We start from the raw sequence: 22825 nt of genomic DNA, 5'->3' as shown, positions 1-22825 counted from the left end.
TGGTGTCAAGGAAATGTCTAAAGAAATACATCCGCTTGTATCAAGACAAACGTCAGGTAGGAAAATGATGAACTTCCTTCTAAGTGTAGGTGACCTATTGCTTTAACATGCAGAAATGTCACTGCAACAACAAGGAACCAAAAAGGAGCATCAAAGATTTGCCCAATCAGAACAGATGCAGACTATGTTTCTCTTGTTCAAGCAACTTGACCGCCACCTAGAGGTTTAAAATAAATTAAACTATGGACAAGGCTTCAGTCTATTCAAATCAGAGTTTAATGCCAAACACCATACTACACAACATCATAGAAGTCAAAGAAGAGGTGACAAAGGGACACAGAAAATGGGCTACAAATGTAGTCTTTGTAGTTTGTATATACAATTCAGCTGCCCGGTAGTCCTCCTGTCCTCCATGTTCAACACAGTAAATAGAAAAATGAAAATCAGTCTAAAGATAGAAACAGTCCAGAGATTGTCTTTAGCTGGTTACAGCACTGACAGAGTCACCTTGTGGGGCCAAACGTTGATGGGGAAACTGGTCCTATTTGGGTTGTTAAAATGTCCTCCTTCCAGATCAATTGGTGGCAGTTCAACTTCACACACACAACTCTCCCCAAAGTATTCCCTGGTGTAGTGGCTTGGATCTATTCCATGAGATCGTTCCATCGGTAGTGTAGGAGCAAGACTTCAGTCAAGTGGATCTGAGGATCTGGTTGATGTCCGTAGCCAAAGTGTTTTTGTTTACATTTGTTCATGTAAATCGGAATGCCCAGGTTCTCATGTGAGATCAGAATTAACATCCAGAATTTACAGGCTATGCTGGACAGAAACAGAGCCAGATGAGAAGGTTCTGGTCAGGCTTGAAGAGGTACCGAGTGGTGTGACATGTGGTTAGACAAAATGAAACTCAAATTAATTCGATGATGAAACACTGGGAAAATGGAAGTATTATACCACCAACCCAAAACACTACAGGCGCAACCTTTCTGGGGACAGGACTTACAAGAAAAAGAATCGCATGTCAAATGCAGTGTGCTTGTTGCTTGGTTGTTGATGATTCAATTGTAGCGGTTGAATGGTATACATTCACATATACTCATATGGTTGTCAATGTGGCTCTTATTATGGACATGGACCAGATTTGGCGATCAGAATACAATTTCACAAATCATTGTAGATAAGTGTCTACACCTGCACCTTCTGAAAGTGTACAACATGACACTATAAAACAGTGCTGTTTATAATTGGGGGGGGGGGGGCATTACCACCGTTCTCTTTTATATGGAGACATTATCAATACCTTGTAAAGTAGGTAGAACCACATCTCATCTGGATTGATTTTAACAGAGCATGATTGTGCTTCAGAAACAGACTCGGGAGTCTTACGTCTCTGAGTCATGTTTAAAGTGACATTTACCAGAAAGTAGAGATGGGGATGCTGCATGTGGCTGATTGGTCCTGTGGAGGTGGTGGCATGACTGATCCCTCTACTGTAGCCCCGGAGGAGGAACCTGTGATCCAAGTGGGAATCTTAACACGCAACAACCTGCCTGTTACCAATGGCAACTATCATCCCGACCACAATAAGACGACGTGGATTTATGGGATCAGCGGTTCCATATTTGATGACTGAACCAGACATTCTGATGGATATATTCATGGAGAATTGGTTTAGGGGGTACAAACCGTTTACATTATGTACAGGGAAAGCGGAAATACTTTCTAGGCTACATTCATTGTTCAGAAATTCCGAATGGGAACTGGTGCCAATGACTTGAGTGAAAAACCAGATAGACAAATAAGGTCTTGAAACATTTTGTATAAAATGATCCATTTCAAGACAATGAAAACGTTATACTTTGCTAAATGAAGGCTTACATGACATAACACGAAAGAAACAGAACACAAAGGAAAAAGGCTCTAATAAAGTTCCTTTGGTAAAAACAGTTGTTAAAATTTAAGCATTTTCAATATAGGCTATTTCTCTTCAGCAACTTTTGACCCGAGGTCTAAACTAAGTCTGTTAGGGTACACATCAATGCACATCTCTGACAAAAAGGACGACTATCAACAAGCTATTTACAAAATCAGCAGTATGTGGGTAGTCTGATGTTACTATACTTGACTGACTGGGGGAAAACCTGGTATTTTCGCAGAAATCTGCCCAATAACTACACCACGGCTGCCAGACATGTTGTGGACACATAGCATACATACCTGTACCACTGAAAAAAAGAAACATTCACAGGCTTTACAATTATACAAAATCCAAAAGCCATCTTGTGGTCTGGATAAAATACATGTTCATAGTCCATGCCTGTATGCTAATCTTCCTACTCACAGTGGTTGTGAGAGACTTCTGTGGTTCCCCTTAGCAGTTAAACTAGAGACCTGCACACCGGATGGTGTGGTGCTCCTCAACCACTTCAATGGGTGTATATTGCTTCAAAACATGGGGGAGAAGGCCAAGCATTCTGTATGGCGTGCTCTTTCTGCGTGGCTCTCAACAGTATCCATCAGTCTGAAGATCAGTCCAGCCGAGGATCAATAGCTGTTTCACGACAACGGCTTCCTTTCTTGCACTCAGAGTATTCGGTCGCAGCACGTCTTCTGCTGTATTCAAAGGGGGCATAAGACAGGCCGGTAGGGGTGGGTGGGGGTTCAGGGGGGCTGATGGACAACTGGTTGGTGGCCACATTGGAAATTTGGCTTTTTTTTGTGCTGCAAAGATAGGAAGGGTCCATTTAAAAAGTCCTTATAAAAACAAATATAAAGTAATCTCCGGCAGTTTCCAGAATCCAGCAATTTGCTGCCAAACTGATGTATTAAAATGACGACAAGTAATACACTCCTGTCATCTGGTCACCCGGGTTGAGCTAAGGTGCCCCTGACGAGCTGCCATGATACGTCACATGGTATCTGTTGATTTTCAGGTAATAGAGGACCTGGGGATCCCGGGTGGTGGTGCACGGCAACAGACCCTCGCGACGCTCTCCCATCAGCCACTTGCGGGTGTCGGTGGCCATGTCGCTGGTCACGTGTTCCTTGGCCCAGGTGTCCACCAAGCCTTGGAAGCGGCGGTGCAGGCGAGTGTGGACTCTCTGGTGGGACTGGGGAAGGGAGGGACACCGGGGTTAGCTGTAGTGAAGATCATATCAGCACTCTGACCAACACCATGTTGGTTGAAACGTCAGTAAGCGGCCATTATGTTTCTCTAAATTATTTCAAAATATGACATATTCCAATATCTTCAGTGTTTTCCACATGTACATTACTTGTCAGCCAAATAGAAATAGTAGCCAGGTCCCCCTGGGTACATGTTTTTGCGGGAGGAGCTGTATTTCGGTGGCCTACGGTACATTCTAATGCCTTGATTATTGAATACTTTATCGAGTTTACCACCCAAAATGGAAACATTTGTTGTAGAAAGACATGACTTTACAATTTAAAATACTGAACATTGATGAATTCAGTTTATTGTTAGTTGTTTTGGATTTGGTCTTTTAATTGGCTCATGTTGGTTAATGTTGCATAGACTTACTTAAGTCATGCTTTAAAAAATTCTGAGCGGTAGATCTCAGATTGCATCTTGACTCAGAAAGTGACTGGGACTCAGAAAAGGTTGGTGACCACTGTTCTAGAGTATTCCCTGCATGTAGCCACGGTTGCACATTTTGTTCATACCCTTTGCTAGTTAGTGAGTTATTAGTCCAGTTATAGATCATTTGTAGTCAGCAATAGGGGAGTGATTGCTTCTTACAAGAGAACAAAATGTGTGCATTTCTAGACTTCTTTTAAAAGTGAGTCAGGTAAAGAGACTGTCTTAAAGGGGCAGTGTTGTATTTTGAGACAGACTTGAATAAGCAAAGTAGCCAATAGGCAGAGGGCATTAGTCTGATTCTCTGTAGTAATGGTATGGGAATATTAATGCATTTTATTTTGTAAAGTGGTTTCTTGCATCAAACAACATTTTCAGTCAAGTGTATGAACAGGTTAATGACAAGCCCACATGTTGTTGTTTTTAAAGTCCCATGGAATGTAAACCTACATTGAACACCACACATTGGCTACTACTGTAGGCTCAATGATAGAACAGCTATTTCCATGTTAAAACGGTATGGGATCCATTTTAGCCATTGTTTTTGATCAAATAGCCACAGTAGCCTACTTGGCCACTGTTAAAACTTAAAGGGAGTACAGCCTCAGTGTTCACAGTAAACACACGCTGGAAGTTGAACAGAATTTACAGAAATGTTCAAATTTGCGTTCAGCAGACCTGAAATTTGCTCAGTGGCCCACATTCTTTTCGGGAACATTGGTTGGTGGTGTTGCCTACCTGATGAGCCCGGGTCAACGCAGTGCGTCTGTACATGTAGTCCTCCGACTTGAAGACGTACACCATCTTGTACGAGTTGAGTTTGAACATGCACTCCATCTTCAGGTCCTCAGCGCTGTGGGACTTCTCTGACGTCCCCGTAGCCGCCTTCGCCTGCTGCAGCTGCTCCCACCCTCTCTGGCACTTCCGGATCCGCCGGAGGTTCCTGATTGGAAGAGGAGAAAGATTGGCATTAGACCAGAGCCAGTAACACCTTGCTTACCTGTGCCCTCTTCCCACATAGCAATTCAGTTTACAAGGACAGTTTACGCAAATTTCGGTCAAATCATGCGAGTACTTAGACTGCAATGCACTATATCCATACCATTTGTAACATTGGTTGAGCACAGGAGGTGTAAGTTATAGCTAAATGACAGGACACATGGTTCCCAAATAACAGACCAACGCTAAAGCTATTTAGAGGTCAAAATACTCAGTCATTTAGGCCAATGTTTTCCATTTCCGACTCAAAGTTAACAATTTTAATAGATCAGAAAATGTGAAATTTGAGCGGGCCGTCCCTGTAAAGATTTGTCTTGATATACCCATGCATAGCAACTCACCCAATAAGAGTTTAACTGGGACACAAATGATTAGGGGAAGGGTAGGCTCTATTGCAGTAGCAGCAGTATTCCTGTACAGTGCACTTCCGTTTGACATTCATATTTGATTCTCTTGTTAGTCTTTAATATCCTTGGCAAACAATATTTTGGTCAATCAAATTGAATCCAGATTTTTTAAATTATTTTGCAAGCATTAAAAATGCAATTATTATTCACCCCGCTTTAATGAAAGGTTTAAATGTGTACTTACCACACAGGGTAGAGGTGAGCGAGGACTGAAACCGTGAAGCATATTTTGTCAATGCCACTTAGGACATTGCAGTTAGAGTAGCCAATTTCCAATAGAAATGGGAGAAAGGACATTTCATTTGTTTTTTTACACATTGCCGCCAAAAGGGTTAACAAGCCAGGATATGGGTTGAAGGATACGTTGATGTGCACATACAGTACTTCCACTGACAATGTACAGAGCAGTTATGACCATGCAATGAGGATAACATTTAACTGAGAAGACAACCTGCTGGTTGTCACTGCTGTTTGAAGGTACTTTTAGGGGTGGAAAATAAGAGAATCATGCCTATTGACTTTTGTACCAACCTCTCATATTCTTGATATGAGAAACAGACTAAATGTGGGTGAGATCACTGATAAATCATATCCAGTCAAGACAAGTAGCAAATATATGCAATGGGTAAAATAAAACAAAGGGGGGGGGGGCTGACGCCCATTTTTTTGTTCCTGTTTTGCATGAGTCCTTCCAGCCCATTGAAATGTATATGATACATTATGGACACCCTTTTTGAAAAATGGCAACAAGCACTGAAAACCAAAGACAGACAGGCTTGATGTGCAACACTCATCTCAGGGCTTAATATAGAGAACCCAACCACCCTTCCATGCAATGCTCAGAGAGACGTCTGGAAAGAAATACACCAACATTTGAGCATACAATTCAGACCATTTTATTCACAAGCCCCTTCTCTTTTGTACAAGTGTTGCAGATGCCGTGCTTGACCAGGTTTTCATGAGTTATCAGCACTAGTCTTGGTCAACTCGTATAAAAACCTCACCCACAACAAAAAGATTGCAACGGGAGTGCACTGTATCCTTAAATTGTTTTACACATTATAATAGAGTATGCTGAACACCCCAAATCTCAATCCGTACAACATTTACATGTATCTAAACAGTGATTAGAAGAAGTCACATACAGAATGTTTTCCCTATGAATACAATTACAGGAAACACAGGGCAGCTGATAAAAAAGAAAAATGATTTTATCTGAATCCTTTTCTCTAGACCGACAAAAAGGGGTCTTTTGCCTGTCACCAATGCCACAACAAAAAAAATGGCCGCTGTGACAATGCAATTAAGGACACTGTACATATAGAATTTCTGCTCAACCAAATGGTTCTCCTCCAACAGAGGAAATGATTGTACAATAGAACACTAATATGCTCCATGGTATAAAAATACTTCCTTCCCTTACATACATACGCAATGTGAAACGTCAACTCCTGTTCATTGCTTTTTCTTCTTCTTCCTCCTTTCAGTTTATATCAAACCACTATTGTAGCCTTACTCTCACAATAAAAAAAATCTAACGAAATATTTGTTATTTTTTTTACCCAATGATTTGATGACTAGTCTGTTGAGTGGGAAAGTTGAAATAAATACTATCCTACTAATATAATATAAAAATTGCAATATTCATAAATAAAAGGGCCCCGTAAAACAAAACAAAAAAGTGTGAATAAATGGATAAATAATGAGTCTATTTAAAAAGATGGCAGGGTAAAGTGCAATCTTTCGGAGATAAAGGCAGGGGGCAGAAATGGAGGGAAACAAGTTGCTTTTCGAGTAGACAGCCAATTACATTCTCTCTAACAAAAACAGGACAGGCACCGTCAGCATTTCTACTAAACATATATATATATTTTTTTAGCACTTAGGCCTACTTTTCTGAGGAAAGCAAACACAAAAATGACCTAGTGCACTTGTAGTTCAACTGGTGTGTGTGTTCATCACTATTGGCAGAGTTTTTCAAAACAAGTGCTTCGTGGATAAGTCTCGGGGCCCCATTTAGTTTGAGGCTACGGGGAGAAAGCCCTGGAAGTTTGGTTTGTGCAAAAAACACTGACCTGGAACTGACCTGCACGTCGAGAGGGAGATGGACTTGCACTCATTCTCAAAATGAGTCGTTTTTGTTTTTTTGTCAGCTGGTTTTGGCTTGTGAAACAGTACCATGGCCTGTCTTAGAGAGCCTTTAGGGGTAGATGCTGTTAGCTGTGCAGACGGGGGAGACACAGCCAGAGGCCTCACCTGGGGAGGAACACAGGCTTTTGGGCCAGGTGCTCGCGCAGCTCTGGAGACGCTGAGTCCGAGTTCAGGTAGCGTCCCACGTAGTCACACCACCGCTGTTTAAAGAACCAGAAGAGAACTACCGTCACAACACAAGAACCTGACTCATCGGAATCTGTTCTAAATGTCATGTGGCGATGCATGTGGCGACTGCCTGCCATACACACTAACAAACACACACCTCTGTCTCAGCGGGTTCGTCTGAGTTCTCCTCCTCCGTGTCAAGCAGCTCCAGGGTCAGGGTCACGCTGCCTTGGCTCTTCACAAACATCAGCTGGACCACAAACAAACCAGTCAAACAACAAGACAACCAACAAGACAAGACAGCAAAGGTCAGAGAGAACGTACCAGGGGGGACAGAAGAACAAAATGGGGACAGAAGAACAAAATGAAAGCAAGAGAGAACACCAGAGAGCTGGAGAGAGAACACATGAAAGTTCAAATGCAACTCAAAAGTATTTTCCTGAGACACAATAACATTCCAGATGGGACAGCCATCCACCCATCCATACTGTACCTTGAAGCAGTTCTCGTCGGACATGAGCTGCTCCGCCTTGCGCTGGTATGCCCCCTCGGCGGTCGCTCTGGAGGCCTGGGTGGACAGGGCGCCGCCGGTGGCCTTGTTGGTGCTCTGGCTCAGGTAGAGGTCTGTCACGCGCACGCAGAGCTCATCACTCACAATGTGCTGGAGCTGGTGATGGGAACCACAACGCCAGGTGTGAGCACAGTCATTAAGTCAGCCATCAAAGTTATCATTGTTTAGGCCGGGTGGGCCCCCATTTAGCTCTGTTGCCGCCGCCCCCCCCACCGCCTGAAAGAGATTGGCCTCAACTGATTTCATTTGACAATTTTGGCGCCTAGATGTTCCTCAAGGTTGGCTTTTTCTCGCGGTCTGGGACCTAACGGAGGGAAAAGACTGTACTGACCTGTCTGACAATGCTCTGGATGAGCTTGTCCATGGTGAAGGCAGTGTAGGCGTGGATGGTGAACATCTCCCTGAGGGAGTCCTCGTACTGGGTGGGCTCCATGTTACCGTCCAGGAGGTTCCGCACCATCTCCAGGAAGGCAGAGTAGTAGTCCTCCACTTCAATGTCCACTGGAAAAGGAGAAGGTCAGGATTTAAAGTAATAGTACAGATGTTTTGTAGACTTTCAGCAAGTGGTTTTTGAAAGTAGCGTTCACCAGCCAAAAGGGGTCCCGGAAAACTGTTTTAAGTTACATGTGTGTATCAGTTCATTGTTCTGCTGCCCTGATCCCGCCTCCCACTTTTACCTTGCAACCTCATTAGACATCATTCCACCTGCCAATCAACATCAGAGGTGCGTTCAGCAAGATGCAACGTTTTGAAAAGTTCAGATAGATATACTCTATGTGGAACAAACATGCCTTTCTGACATGTAGCCTAGATTAGAATAAGGACACAACGGACTATTGGTGGCATTTAGTTCGGCAACGTTTGGCTACTGAATGTGGCCCAGGTAAGGTTGCTGTAGGCTACTTAATGTACATCCCTTGTAGCACAGTGTGATCAGATCATTATGGCAAAACATAGCCTAGTGAAATGAGAGATGGTGTGTACAACAACGTCCACTTCATAGTATGACACGATGGGCTATAAGGATGTTATTTAGGAATTGTTATGTAACTAATGTCTCACCCTCATCTGTTATTAGTAGGAGAACTTCTGACTAACGTCTGATCTGATGCATTGATTTGACCGATATATTTATTCTCAGTTATCAAAATAACTAAGCATTTATAGTTAACCTGTGTTGCTTCACAAGTGCCCGTCCACTATGAAACAAACGAGCGCAGCTCACATGCAGGAAATATTTGAAGCATTGAATGTAAGGATTGTGTGGCTTTCTCCGCTTAGGGGGAGGTTGCAGAGGGTATCTTAGGCATGAATGAGCCATACATTGGCAAAACGTGTTGAAATCAGAAGGTTTCAAAATACAGACAGTTGTCATGATCCCAGCTAGCCTATTGAGATGAGGAAAACATCTGGAGGGTATATCTCCCCCTGGTGGTGGTGTAAATGATACGAACGGTATCTATGTGCAATTGGAACAAAGGTCTGTGTTGGGACCATTGACGTTGTCAAAAAACATTCTCCTGGAGACGTTAGCATGTACATTTTTCCAGATATGAAAGTAAAAACAACATGAGACTTTTTCAGAGGAAGAGCTTTGCAGATATAAAATTGCATGATGAAGGTAAAGTACATTTTCTACATAGAAAAATGTTAAAACTGGGTGCAAAAGAAAATGTGTGATCCTTTGATCTAAACCTTAATGGTCAGTGGGTTCATAGCGTGCTGCAGTTTGGTTTTAAAGGTTGTCTGGACTTACTGGGCTCCTTTAGTCTCAGCTGGACGGCAGGATTCTCACTCTTATCCCGTTTGACACCCAGCACCTCCCTCTCCCACTCCCGTTCCCTGCAGTCCTCCTCGATCTGCCTCTCTGCCTGCCCGTAGATGCGCAACAACCGCAAACAGAGGATCTGATGCAGGCGCTGGAAGATGTACCAGTTGTTGTTGACGTAGTAGAGGTTGTAGACGTCGTCTAGGCCACGCAGTTTCTGTGCCCCCGTGTTGCCGAATAACAGCTTAGACTTAGCGGAGCCACCACTGCCAGCCAACCCGTTGTGCTTCTTTGACCCGTCTTCATCTGGCCCGGTTTCGTCTTCTTCCTCCTCCTCCTCCTCGTCTTCCTCTTCCTCCACATCCGACAGCTCCCCGCGCCGGGCGAACAGCATGTCTGGGATAAAGTGGTGGATGACCTGTTTGATCTTGTACTTGTCCTCCTTCTGGATGCCGACCTGCCTCTTGACGTGGTGGATGATGAGCGCGGCGGCGTCCTCCAGGATCTGGCTGTCCTGGTAGGTCAGGGTCATGTGGGGCCCGCCAGGCACGGGGGCCGTGTCCTCGGAAGCCTGTTCCTGTCGCTAAATGGAGGCAAAAAAAACACAGGTTAGAGTAGCTTATCTATATATATATAAAAAAGCTTTAATCAATAATTGGGAGACATTAACACATGGATCAGATCAAGTAAGTGGTATATCACTGCCTCTTACCTCATCGTATATGGTCTCAATCTCATTGAGCAAGGTCTTTGAGCGGAACACCTTGGTGTCATTCTGCTTGAAGTTGATGCCTTGGTGGTCGAGGGACTTGAGGTAATACTTCTCATTCTGCTCCCTCCAGATCTTGTTGAATCCTCTCTGGGCTTCCCTCCATTCTTCTTCTTTCATCTTTAACCTGGAACGAGGTCAATCAGAACACATACCGTGGTTAACATGGGACAGCAACATGTTCTCTGGAAGCTGTTGCTTAGGCCGCTTTACATTACTCTAATTTACATTTATTGTCCATCACACAACCTCTTCATATCACACCTCTTGAGTACTATAGGGACGGACACAGCCGGGTTCCTCTTGAGCCCGTCGATGATGTCGGCAGCCTTGTCGCCGTATATCCTCTGGATGGCCTTGCGGTGGATGACCTCGGAGCAGCCGCCCATGGTGTTGTCCAGCCGGAACTTGACCTGTTCCTCGGCCGTCATGCGCGACAGCCTCCTCTGTACGGCCTCCAGAGCTCTTATGGTGGCCAGGTTTGTCTCCAGCACCACGTCCAGCTGCAGGGAGAAGAAGAGTATGGAAAATGTCCTGTCTGAAGTGATGTACTGACATCAGCATACTTTGGTTTGTACTATTAGAATATAACTACCACGAGAGGGGGGGAAAGTCTCACCTCGAAGCGCTCGTCCTCACATCTGTAAATATGCTCCTCATACTGGGTCTTCTTGGAGCTGACAAAGGTGGAATCCTCTGACCACGAAGGGAACGACACCCACGTGTCATTCAGGACCTGAAATGGACCATACTGTTAAAACTCTGCTCTAATTCAGTCACTTCCCAAGATGAACAACATCTCAGTACTAACCAATTAAACCCCTGTGATCGACTTCACTGGCAGGATGACGCATGCAAAAAAGTGACTAAAATTGTATTTTCTTTGCTCTTAATTTTCCAATACACAAACATGTATTTGACTAATTCCTCAGGTTTTTATTGATCCTATGATTCAATTTGGTTGACTTTGAAGGGTAACATTTGACTGTCAGTAACTGCTACGCTCACCTCTTTACACAGGGGGGTCCTCCCTGTACACTTGGGCTGTGTGTAGCTCTTGGGTAGCGCCCTGTAGCTGGAGCCCAACCTCTTACAGGAAGCGTAGTCAATCTCCATGGCCATGCCCTCTGTGGTCCTCTCCTTGGGAAAGCTCTCGATGTGGCTGGACTCTCTGTAGCCCAGGAAGTTTTTGAACCAGGAGAACAGCTCTGGGAATTTCCTGCAGATCACATTCCAGAATGGGTGTTAGATGGGCGGCAAAATATCAGGATGAATAACAAAGCTTGTATTTTCACATGCCGTTAACGAACAAGGCCATCTATTTTTAATGTAATATTTTATTTTTAATTTAACCTTTATTTAACGAGGCAAGTCGGTTAAAAACAAATTCTTATTTACAATGACAGCCTACCTGGGAACAGTGGGTTAACTGCCTTGTTCAGGGGCAGAACGACATATTTTTACCTTGTCAGCTCGGGGATTCGATCCAGCAACCTTTCGGTTACTGGCCCAACGCTCTAACCACTAGGCTACCTGCCTCTAACCACTAGGCTACCTGCCTCTAACCACTAGGCTACCTGCCTCTAACCACTAGGCTACCTGCCTCTAACCACTAGGCTACCTGCCTCTAACCACTAGGCTACCTGCCTCTAACCACTAGGCTACCTGCCTCTAACCACTAGGCTACCTGCCTTCCCCGAGCTGACAATGTATAGGAGGCCAATAATAGGAATAGAGAAGGATGCCTACAGCTTTTTAGATCATGAACATGGACATTCATTTTGCCTAAGAACAAACATATTAGCAACACCTTTTTGACATGCTCAGAGTGTCAGAGTTTTATACTACCGACTCAGCCTGATCTTGAGAGGCTGGTGGCCCTGTTAACTCTACTCATCTGCTGTAGCATGACTGAATTGTCTACACTCCTCACAGCAGAGAAGGTAGTTGCAACAGCTATGCAGCGCATCCTGTAGTCAGGCTGATAAATTGTGCAAAGTTTTTTTAAATGGTTGTTTGGCGCAGGTGATAGTTGCTTAAAGCTTACCCCAGGAATGGCAGCACTAGCTGCACAAGCTCTGCACGAGAAATCACTTCCTGGTTAAAGATGAGCAGACACCGCAGGAAGTTGTCATAGGCCTCAGAGCTCCGGAGGGCTTTCCTCACCTATGATAAGAAAGCAGCTCTGTAAATACACACTTCAACACACGCTGAATTACTTTACAATTGGGTTAGGGGGACAGCGTCTCATCACAACCATGCAATTCATTAATTCAAATCATGTTCAGTTGGAACAGAATAAATCATTTCTATAGGTGTCATTTGTATAGATCACATTTTATGTTATTGTATAACATTCACATTAGGTTTAAAACAAAAATGTAGAAGGACCTTTTCAAAGAAGAGAGATTCTGTGCCGATGCTGTGTTTGCTGGCCTCAGCCATGGCATGGTCTTTCCCCAACATCTTGGGTTTCTTCTGCAAGGGTGGGAAAGAGAAGAATTGAGCGTAAATAAGGACTACATTACCACTGACATGGTAGACCAATTAACTGATACAGGGACAGAGGCTTCAGAGGTATATTACAGTTCTACGGTAAATAAGAGAAGCTAAAAAATAAGGTAAAAATCCCACATTTAAAGAGTTGACAGATCTATGGGACGCTCTAGTCAAAAGTATACCATTCTAAGCTGTCTGAACAGTATTACAACTGTTACTACTGCTAACTAGTTTCTTAATAACCGCATGTCTGACAACTATGGTTGCAAAGCTACCGGTAATCTATCGGAATCTTCAGTCATTTTGGTAATTAACAGGTAATCTATGGTAATTTGAGTAATTTATACTTGAATAACTTTAAAAAAATAAAAAAAAAAACTATATATAGTATTCATTTGTTATATCTGTGTCCATATTGTCTATTAGCTTCTAGTGGATAGACCATATGGTTCAAGAGAAAATAACCTAATTATTGAAAAAAAGTCAAACGATTAAATTATTCACTCTTTCACAACTGCCACCGGTTTGGTGCCAAAACGTTTACATACAAAGGCTTTAGACTGTCAACGAGAGGGCGCTAGTTTACCTTGACGGGTGGCGTGGCGCCCGCTCCAGAATGCCTCCGGATTGGACAGCCGTTCTGGTTGAGCCGCTGCTTGTTGTTCATCAAGGGCCTCTTGACCGTGGTGCCGTGGTCGTTGCGCACCGACTCCGCCCGGTCGGCCGTGGTCTTGCTCAGCAGCTGGAGAAAAGGGGGACAACTCTGGATCAGAGATAAACGTGAGAGTTTAAGATAGGCAACATCTGTGTAGATCTGCACAGAACATACAACTTTTACATCAAACTGAAAGGCATTATCAGTGCATCTTGATCATGCACCCTGTCTGAGTCACATGATGTAGTAAATAAAACAGGTGGTATTAGTCATATGAAAATAACAATACGATATGACAGTGGCCAAGTTTGTAATTCAATGTCCTCACATAGTTTAAACTCAACTTCTATCATTCTGAAATAACATCTCAGGTGAAGGAAGCATTATCTCTTGCAATAGAGCACTATTTTAGCGTGGACGTGAAACACTCACCACTGAACTGTTGGCGTCCGGTAAGAACTGTCCGAACTCCGAGAGCAGGTCCTCCTGGTTCTTGAAGAGCCGTGCCACCTGAGCGTACACCTCCTGCTCTGTTAATGCCGGAGTGTAGTTCCCCCCCGCCTCCTTCGCGTTTCGCTGCTCCTTCTGCAAAAGCAGCAATCAGACCACTGGTTACAGACTACACCACGAACTTCAATCAGACCACTGGTTACAGACTATACCAAGAACTTCAATCAGACCACTGGTTACAGACTACACCAAGAACTTCAATCAGACCACTGGTTACAGACTACACCAAGAACTTCAATCAGACCACTGGTTACAGACTACACCAAGAACTTCAATCAGACCACTGGTTACAGACTACACCAAGAACTTCAATCAGACCACTGGTTACAGACTACACCAAGAACTACAGACTACACCAAGAACTTCAATCAGATCAGACCACTGGTTACAGACTACACCAAGAACTTCAATCAGACCACTGGTTACAGACTACACCAAGAACTTCAATCAGACCACTGGTTACAGACTACACCAAGAACTTCAATCAGACCACTGGTTACAGACTACACCAAGAACTTCAATCAGACCAATGGTTACAGACTACACCAAGAACTTCAATCAGACCACTGGTTACAGACTACACCAAGAACTTCAATCAGACCACTGGTTACAGACTACACCAAGAACTTCAATCAGACCACTGGTTACAGACTACACCAAGAACTTCAATCAGACCACTGGTTACAGACTACACCAAGAACTTCAATCAGACCACTGGTTACAGACTACACCAAGAACTTCAATCAGACCACTGGTTACAGACTACACCAAGAACTTCAATCAGACCACTGGTTACAGACTACACCAAGAACTTCAATCAGACCACTGGTTACAGACTACACCAAGAACTTCAATCAGACCACTGGTTACAGACTACACCAAGAACTTAAATCAGACCACTGGTTACAGACTACACCACGAACTTCAATCAGACCAATGGTTACAGACTACACCAAAAATTAACCATGGATGATAATAGGGTCAATGTAAATAACATTACATATATGTATTTATTTAACAAGGCAAGTCAGTTAACATTCTTATTTACACCGGCCAAACCCTAACCAGGACGACACTGGGCCAGGGCGGCGCACAATCAGAATGATCTGAATTTCCTTCCTCTAAGGTTTCTTTCTGCAATGATTATCCAGTACATCTCTGGTTCTTGTATCCCTGTTCCCAGAAAGTGACCAGGGAGACCACACAAAGGGCACCACTGCCCCGTCGGCAGTTTCGTTATAGCACTGGAATGGAACCTCAAGTTCATATTGAATGGTGACCCAGGTTACGAACAGATCTCTGTGTGTACACTGTCTTTTGTATAGCTTGTTGTTTACACTGAAAATATATCACCCTTCAGAAAGAAGCCAGATTTATTGAATGAAATGCTTTGTGTGGGGCAGCTCTCGCGCTGTGTTTTTACCTGGTAAGTGTGCAGGATCTCCAAGAAGGCTTTGTAGATGTCGGGCTGCCCCTGGAAGCGGTTCTTGATCTTGTTGACGTAGTTGATGGCGTGGTTGAACTCCACTGGCTGGTTGTTTTGCAGGGGAGGCCCGCTGGAAGGGGTGCTGCTCACCGGGGCGTGGGACTGGACCGAGGGGGACCGTGGGGAGGCGTAGGATGGGATTGATGGGTTGGGTTGGCTAGTCGGGGTCAGGGCAGGAGACTGCATCGGCTGTGGGGGGAAAAGGAGATCGACAATGAGTTGCCTCCAAATATGAAATATACACTACCATTCAAAAGTTTGGGGTCACAGAAATGTCCTTTTTTTTGTGTGTGTGTGCATTAAAATATCAAATTAAGCCGAAATACAGCGTAGACATAGTTAATGTTGTAAATGACTATTGTAGCTGGAAACAGCTGATTTTTAATGGAATATCTACATAGGTCCATTATCAGCAACCATCACTCCTGTGTTTCAATGGCACGTTGTGTTAGCTAATCCAAGTTAATAATTTCAAAAAGACTAATTGCTCAGTAGAAAACCCTTTTGCAATTATGTTAGCACAGCTGAAAACTGTTGTTCTGATTAAAGAAGCAATAAAACTGGCCTTCTTTAAACTAGTTGAGTATCTGGAGCATCAGCATTTGCGGGTTCGATTACAGGCTCAAAATGGTCAGAAACAAAGTCCTTTCTTCTGAAACTCGTCAGTCTATTCTTATTCTGAGAAAGGAAGGCTATTTCATGTGAGAAATTGTTAAGAAACTGAAGATCTCGTACAACACTATGTACGACTCCCTTCACAGAACAGTGCAAAATGGCTCTAAACAGAATAGAAGGAGTGGGAGGCCCCGGGGCACAACTGAGCAAGAGGACAAGTACATCAGAGTGTCTAGTTTGCGAAACAGACGCTTCAAGTCCTCAACTGGCAGCTTCATTAAATAGTACCCGCGAAACACTAGTCAACGTCAACAGCGAAGAAGCGACTTCGGGATGCTGGCATTCTAGGCAGAGTTGCAAAGAAAAAGCCAGATCTCAAACTGGCCAATAAAAATAAAATATTAAGATAGGCAAAAGAACAGACACTGGAAAGAGGAACTCTGCCTAGAAGGCCAGCATCCCGGAGTCGCCTCTTCTGTTGACGTTGAGAGTGGTGTTTTGCAGGTACCATTTAATGACGCTGCCAGTTGAGGACTTGTGAGGCGTCTGTTTCTCAAACAAGAAACCCTAATGTACTTGTCCTCTTGCTCGGGTTGTGCACCGGGGCCTCCCATTTCTATTCTGGTTAGGGACAGTTTGCGCTGTTCTGTGAAGGGAGTAGTACACAGCGTTGTATGAGATCTTCAGTTTCTTGGCAATTTCTCACGTGGAATAGCCTTCATTTCTCAGAACAAGAATAGACTGATGAGATTCAGAAGAAAGTACTTTGTTTCTGGCCATTTTGAGCCTGTAATTGAACCCACAAATGCTAATGCTCCAGGCCAGTTTTATTGCTTCTTTAATCAGAACAGTTTTCAGCTGTGCTAACAATTTCAAAAGGGTTTTCTAATGACCAATTAGCCTTTTAAAATGACACTTGGATTAGCTAACACAACGTGCCATTGGAACACAGGAGTGATGGTTGTTGATAATGGATCTCTGTACGCCTATGAAGTTATTCCATTAAAAACCAGCCGTTTCCAGCTACAAGAGTCATTTACAACATTAACAATGTCTACACTGTTTCTGATCAATTTTATGTTATTTTAATGGACAAAAAAGGTGCTTTTCTTTCAAAACCAAGGAAATTTCTAAGTGACCCCAAACTTTTGAATGGTAGTGTACAGCAGCACATAACAATAAAACAGTTGAATAATATATTTGACATACGCAACTATACAGTAATAAGTAAATGAATACATGGTTACATAACAAATGAAGAAATAAGCCAATGACTTGTGGTTCAAATCTCCAATAGGAAACTAAACATGCAGAAACAAAGAACTTGAGAAGAGGTTCTTGCACAGAATGACAACAAAGGAAAGGGGTCTTAGTGAGCTGGAACCTTGCTGGTCTTGGCCGGTGTAGGCTGGGTTGGTAGAGCGGTGCTGGCTGTGGCGGTGCTGGTGGGGGGTCCACTGGGCAGCTGCAGGGCCTGGTGATGATGGGGCACCGGCTGGCTGGGTGGCCCCGTAACGGGGAGGTTCTGGACAGAGATGCCGTGCGGGGTGATGTAGTGGATCTGTCCTGGCGTGGTCACGTTGACCTGCTCGTTGGTCTGGACCTCGATCTTGTAGCCCGGCGGCAGGAAGGTGTTGAATCCCATGATGAGGTCTGGGTGGCCCTTGAAGAGCTGGGAGACACGGCTGATCACACCTGGAGTGTCGATGCTGTGAAAGTAAATGTGCGTGTTTAAGATTGACTACATGGTAGTTAGACTGTGCAGAATCACTGATCTACAAATCACCTTGCTTCTCAAATAACTACTAATTATGTGATCAAGATTAGTGATTCCCCACCTCGCCTTGCTCAAACTGATCCCCTCAAACACATGGAATATCTTCCTGCAGCAAGAGTTCACGGCTTACATGGATGTTTACAGTGTTTGCTTAGAAAAACAAACTAAATTGTAACTGACCTCTGTGACTTGAACTCTTTCATGATATCAAGGAAGTCGTTGTAGACTTGAGGCTGATTCCCAAACTGCAGTTTCACTTGGTCCAAGTAGGACAGAGCATCTTCAACCTACAAACACAGTTATGCCAGTCAAACAATGTTTTCAAAGGTATAAGGAGATGAAGTGGGCATTGATCAAGATAATGAAAACATCCCAATGAGCTCCATACTTTAATTGTTGACTAGTCTCATTGCTGTATTATCTACTAGTGGTGGGGGGGCTCAATACAGTTACACGTAGGATATATCATCCAAAATAATATCCCAATATTATTTTTGCACTAGTTGGCTGAACCACCTTAAAAAAAGGTATTTAACTAGGCAAGTCAGTTAAGAACAAATTCTTATTTACAATGACGGCCTACCCCATCCAAACACTCCCCTAACCAGGAAGATGCTGGGCTAATTGTGCACCACCCTATGGGACTCCGATCACGGCTGGTGGTGATACAGCCCGGAATGGAACCCGGGTCTGTAGTGATGCAGTGCCTTAGACCGCTGCTCCATTCTGGATCCCTATATTCCAGTACTTCTCCTTCATAGCTTGTTTTCAGCACTTGTATTTCCATGACTGATCAAAACTAATTTTCCCATGGCTCTCGTCCCTCTGCAGCAGTCATACAGTGAGCAATGTTTGTAACGTGGAATAGCAATTCAATGACAGAATACATATAGAATCGCAATACATATCGGTACCTAAGTATGGTGATGATATTGTATCCCTGGCAACTCCCAGCCCTATTATCTACCATGCTTTGAAATCAACAGGTCCTAATTGAGTCCATCATACCTCCACTTTATTCTGTATTCAGTACATGTGCTTATTTTGATCTCTTTTGTACATTCAATCAAATGTATACATATGAAAAATGCACCTTGAGTCGCTGGAACTGGGCACCCTGTGAGGGGGCCATAGGGGCCAAAGGATGGGCATGGCTCTGGACCACCGCAGCCCCCTGCGATTGGACAGCTGGACTGTGGGGGTGTGGCCCGACAAGTGCAGCGGGGCTAGAGGCATGTCCATGGCCACTGGAGTTCTGGGGCATTGTGGGAACCTGGAGGACAAGATTCAGTCAAATATCAGCATTCTGTCTGTGGTAAAATAGTAAACAAAGCCTTGAAAAAGGCAAATATAGAAACTACAGTTTGCTGGTTAATTGGCACTTATAAATTAATGCATTGTAGAATCTAGCAAAATTATTATTTTCTGTGCAACATGCTCTCATCTAGATTAAAGAGATATGGCAACAGTTCCCATACCTGGTAACCCTGGGGGATGGAGTATTGGATGCCGGGGGAAGGCTGCATGTTGTCGGTGACGGCCTCGTACACGGCTGGTGCTAGGACGCGGTGCTGGAAGCCCTCCGCAGTACCCGGGACTGGGGGGCGACGCTGCTGCTGGGACGCAAATACTGGTTCCTGATCCTCCACACGCCGCTTCATTGTATATTCATACTCAAAAGAGCTAGGAGGCACAGGTACAACACAGTTAACATTTAGGCATATTTGATTGATAAATCGATAGTCACCCTGACACAACTGCGAATTTCAAGATGGATACATTCATTTAGCACATTTCACTCTGTGGCACACATTTATGGGATTCTCCAGTTTCTGTCTCACCCACAACTAGTGGCTATATTTCAAAAAAATGTGATGATATGAACCTTATTGTGATCACTTTGGAGGGAGAGTGGTAGCCCCCCCAACAAGGCTGGAGAATTCAGTACGTCACAAAGAAGGATGTTTGACCAGAATATGAGCTAGAATTCACATTGACTGCTTTAGTGGACAATACATAGATTACTATGTAGCTAACTACAGTGTGTAGGGACGAGGGACGCATTGGCAAGATACCGACTGGACAACGTTTTTCAACCATTTATCTAGCTAGCGTGCTTGCTAAGATAACTAGGAAGTAACATTACTCTCATCACTCAAGATGGTAAACCAACATATGGAATATGGCTAGGGAACACATCCATAAATCTAATCCAATTAAATGTATGTTTCTTATTTAGCGGTGGCGACACGTCCCAAAGACAATCCACAAGCTAACAGTGAGATGTTAACTGGCTAACTGTTAGCTTCTAAACCAGCCATAAGACCTGCCCATTCCCCTCCCCCTCTGCCAAGAGGGCCTGACGCCATCCACTGCTAGCGGAGTCGTGCGCGCCCGAACTTGTGTGGCTAAATGTACGAGCGTGTCAGGTCAAATAATGTGCAGAGTACTGTTAACTATTTGCCTTTTCATTTTTAACTAACGCGTTAACCTTAGCTATCGTAATAACGAAAATTTCAATTAAAAATAGATTTCAGTTAACGTTAGCTAACAAGGGATGGTTGACTTCCCGGTGGTCTTTTTAGTAAGCTACTGCTAGCAACACATTGTGGCTTTACGCTAACCAGCCATGTTCGAACGTCATCATCATGAAACCCAGTGATTCGACTAACGTTAGGTAGCACAACAACTGTCCTTGCTAACATTATCTCAATACTGTAGCAAATACTGTTTTTCGCTGGATAAATGTGTTTTTCACGATTTGCTAGTTACAGTCGTTAATTTGTCCGAATCCTATCTAAATGTTTAGCTAGCCAACTACTGTTGTCCGATGCTGTTCACTAGCTCATGGAACTACTGTAGCTAGCTAATCGTCAAAAACACATTAGCCAGCGAACATTAGCGACATTTTCGACATGCTAAAGCAGGCATCGTTAACGTTTAAAGACTCAGTCTGCCAGCAGAAAGATAACATTTTCTGAGATGTATTTATGCATCTGTCTGACAAGGTTATGTAGCAACTTGCTGTAACAGCACGTAGCTAGCGCCATTTAGTTTAGCTTCAAATGGGCTTAGTTAGCTAGCTAACGTTAGCTTGAGAGATAAAACTCACCTCAACTGACTGAGACCAATAACAACTTGTCGAACCAAATTTGGATTTTCTCAGTCAAATGACAAAAATTCGCCAGTTAAAACGTATCAAGATTGAGGGTGCATATTCCAATTGAAATGTCAAAGAACTGCCCCTGCTAGCAAACCCGCTAACAACAATCCCTGTGGCTAGTACGCTCCTTGAACAGAGGCGTGGTTCCAATGAGGGCGGCTAGTCTCCTCCCATTCTAAATGATAATTGGCAACTCTTCAACAGAGGAAACAATAGCAACGGAACTTCATTGGTCAGATTTCCAGTCACTCAGATCAGGGAAAAAACGTTACTTACAGGCATTTTTAGACCTCCGCAAACTTTTTTTTACCATTGACTACAAAATATCATATATAGAACCATAAACTCGATGATAATGTAAGAAATATAGCTACTGTACCTGTATGAACATAATACGCTACTTTGTGCCTTGTCGTATCTTGACACGGGGATACAGCACAACCGCATAAACACACCAATTCATGCATAGGTATTATAGTGCTCAACGACTTCATAAGCACAGCATATAGTATTTATGAACCAGACTATAGATGCTTCACAAATCAGTTATAACCAAAGCAATACTATAACAGGTGCTTACTTCTGGTGCTTTTCCAAATGGTAAATTACATGTTCTTACGAATGACTTCGGAGAATCTGGTAGTCAGTCAGAGGGTTTATGTTTCATGGGTATAACATGTTTGAATTAAGTGAAATTCATGAGGATTAACACTATTTCAGCGGTAGTAGGAGACCTTTATGTGACCAACTGCGTATCAGACCTGGTTTGTCCTTGCACCTGAAGACTGATAGCCAGATGAACTAAAGCCCCAGCAGGAGTCGTCTTTGTGCGTACAAAAGCACGATCTATGTTTGTAGTAAACGTGGGGCGGGAGTAGTATCAATAATATTGATTAGTTAAGACCGGGTTACTGTAATGATGTGACAACTGTTGATGGCTTTATAAATACATTTGATCGAATTTGATTGGTATTCATTGGGAGTTATTAGAAAGGTTGTTAAAAAAAACAAGAAAATCAACTTTGAAAACCTTTCAATTTCACTTAACAGTGGAGGAAACTCTTGTAAATATGTGTCAACGGCAGTTTAAAAATAAAATCGAGTATAATTTGCTAATTGCAGGATAATTTTACTCAACCCCCCCATATTCATTAGTCCACTTTTGATACATTCCCACAAAAGTGTGCATGCCAACATCCAATTAAGTTATACTACACTGCTCAAAAAAATAAAGGGAACACTTAAACAACACAATGTAACTCCAAGTCAATCACACTTATATGAAATCAAACTGTCCACTTAGGAAGCAACACTGATTGACAATACATTTCACATGCTGTTGTGCAAATGGAATAACAACAGGTGGACATTATAGGCAATTAGCAAGACACCCCCAATAAAGGAGTGGTTCTGCAGGTGGTGACCACAGACCACGAGACGGAGCATGAGACGGAGTCTACAACCCACACAAGTGGCTCAGGTAGTGCAGCTCATCCAGGATGGAACATCAATGCGAGCTGTGGCAAGTAGGTTTGCTGTGTCTGTCAGCGTAGTGTCCAGAGCATGGAGGCGCTACCGGGAGACAGGCCAGTACATCAGGAGACGTGGAGGAGGCCGTAGGAGGGCAACAACCCAGCAGCAGGACCGCTACCTCGGCCTTTGTGCAAGGAGGAGCACTGCCAGAGCCCT

At 43.6% G+C, this 22825-nt stretch overlaps 1 protein-coding gene and 1 non-coding gene across 5 annotated transcripts; both read right to left on the bottom strand.

The window, feature by feature from the left end:
* Positions 1 to 253: 253 nt before the first annotated feature.
* On the bottom strand, positions 254 to 21290 carry LOC115127845 (paired amphipathic helix protein Sin3a-like). 4 transcript variants are annotated; one of them, XM_065012288.1, is made up of 21 exons: positions 21086 to 21290; positions 19452 to 19656; positions 19067 to 19246; positions 18154 to 18260; positions 17581 to 17905; positions 15519 to 15770; positions 14018 to 14170; positions 13517 to 13693; positions 12823 to 12909; positions 12479 to 12597; positions 11440 to 11650; positions 11051 to 11167; positions 10696 to 10934; positions 10375 to 10558; positions 9651 to 10245; positions 8226 to 8395; positions 7817 to 7990; positions 7481 to 7573; positions 7261 to 7355; positions 4337 to 4541; positions 254 to 3110 (listed from the first exon to the last, which is right to left on the bottom strand). In XM_065012288.1, the coding sequence occupies exons 2-21, from the start codon at positions 19632 to 19634 to the stop codon at positions 2877 to 2879; spliced, it is 3900 nt and encodes a 1299-aa protein (XP_064868360.1). In that variant the 5' UTR covers positions 19635 to 19656; positions 21086 to 21290; the 3' UTR covers positions 254 to 2876. The 4 variants fall into 4 exon arrangements, with proteins under 4 accessions (XP_064868360.1, XP_064868362.1, XP_064868361.1 ...); XM_065012290.1 differs by having other exon boundaries at positions 13517 to 13672; XM_065012289.1 differs by lacking the exon at positions 21086 to 21290 and adding an exon at positions 19859 to 20264.
* LOC115118889 (small nucleolar RNA U109) lies at positions 12258 to 12395 on the bottom strand. The gene has a single exon (XR_003861917.1). It is a non-coding gene; the product is annotated as a small nucleolar RNA U109 (small nucleolar RNA).
* Positions 21291 to 22825: the final 1535 nt, after the last annotated feature.

Source organism: Oncorhynchus nerka, linkage group LG27 (genome assembly GCF_034236695.1).
Source record: "Oncorhynchus nerka isolate Pitt River linkage group LG27, Oner_Uvic_2.0, whole genome shotgun sequence".
NCBI classification, from domain to species: Eukaryota; Metazoa; Chordata; class Actinopteri; order Salmoniformes; family Salmonidae; genus Oncorhynchus; species Oncorhynchus nerka.
This window is presented reverse-complemented; position numbering and strand designations above follow the sequence as displayed.

Excerpts from the sequence above, each read along its gene's own strand:
- LOC115127845 (XM_065012288.1), bottom strand. The coding sequence starts at position 19,634 with ATGAAGCGGCGTGTGGAGGATCAGGAACCAGTATTTGCGTCCCAGCAG. Across the intron at positions 10,935-11,050 it reads GTGAGGACGAGCGCTTCGAG|CTGGACGTGGTGCTGGAGAC; the intron begins GTGAGACTTTCC and ends TTCTCCCTGCAG. Across the intron at positions 7,356-7,480 it reads ACGAACCCGCTGAGACAGAG|CGGTGGTGTGACTACGTGGG; the intron begins GTGTGTGTTTGT and ends TTCTTTAAACAG.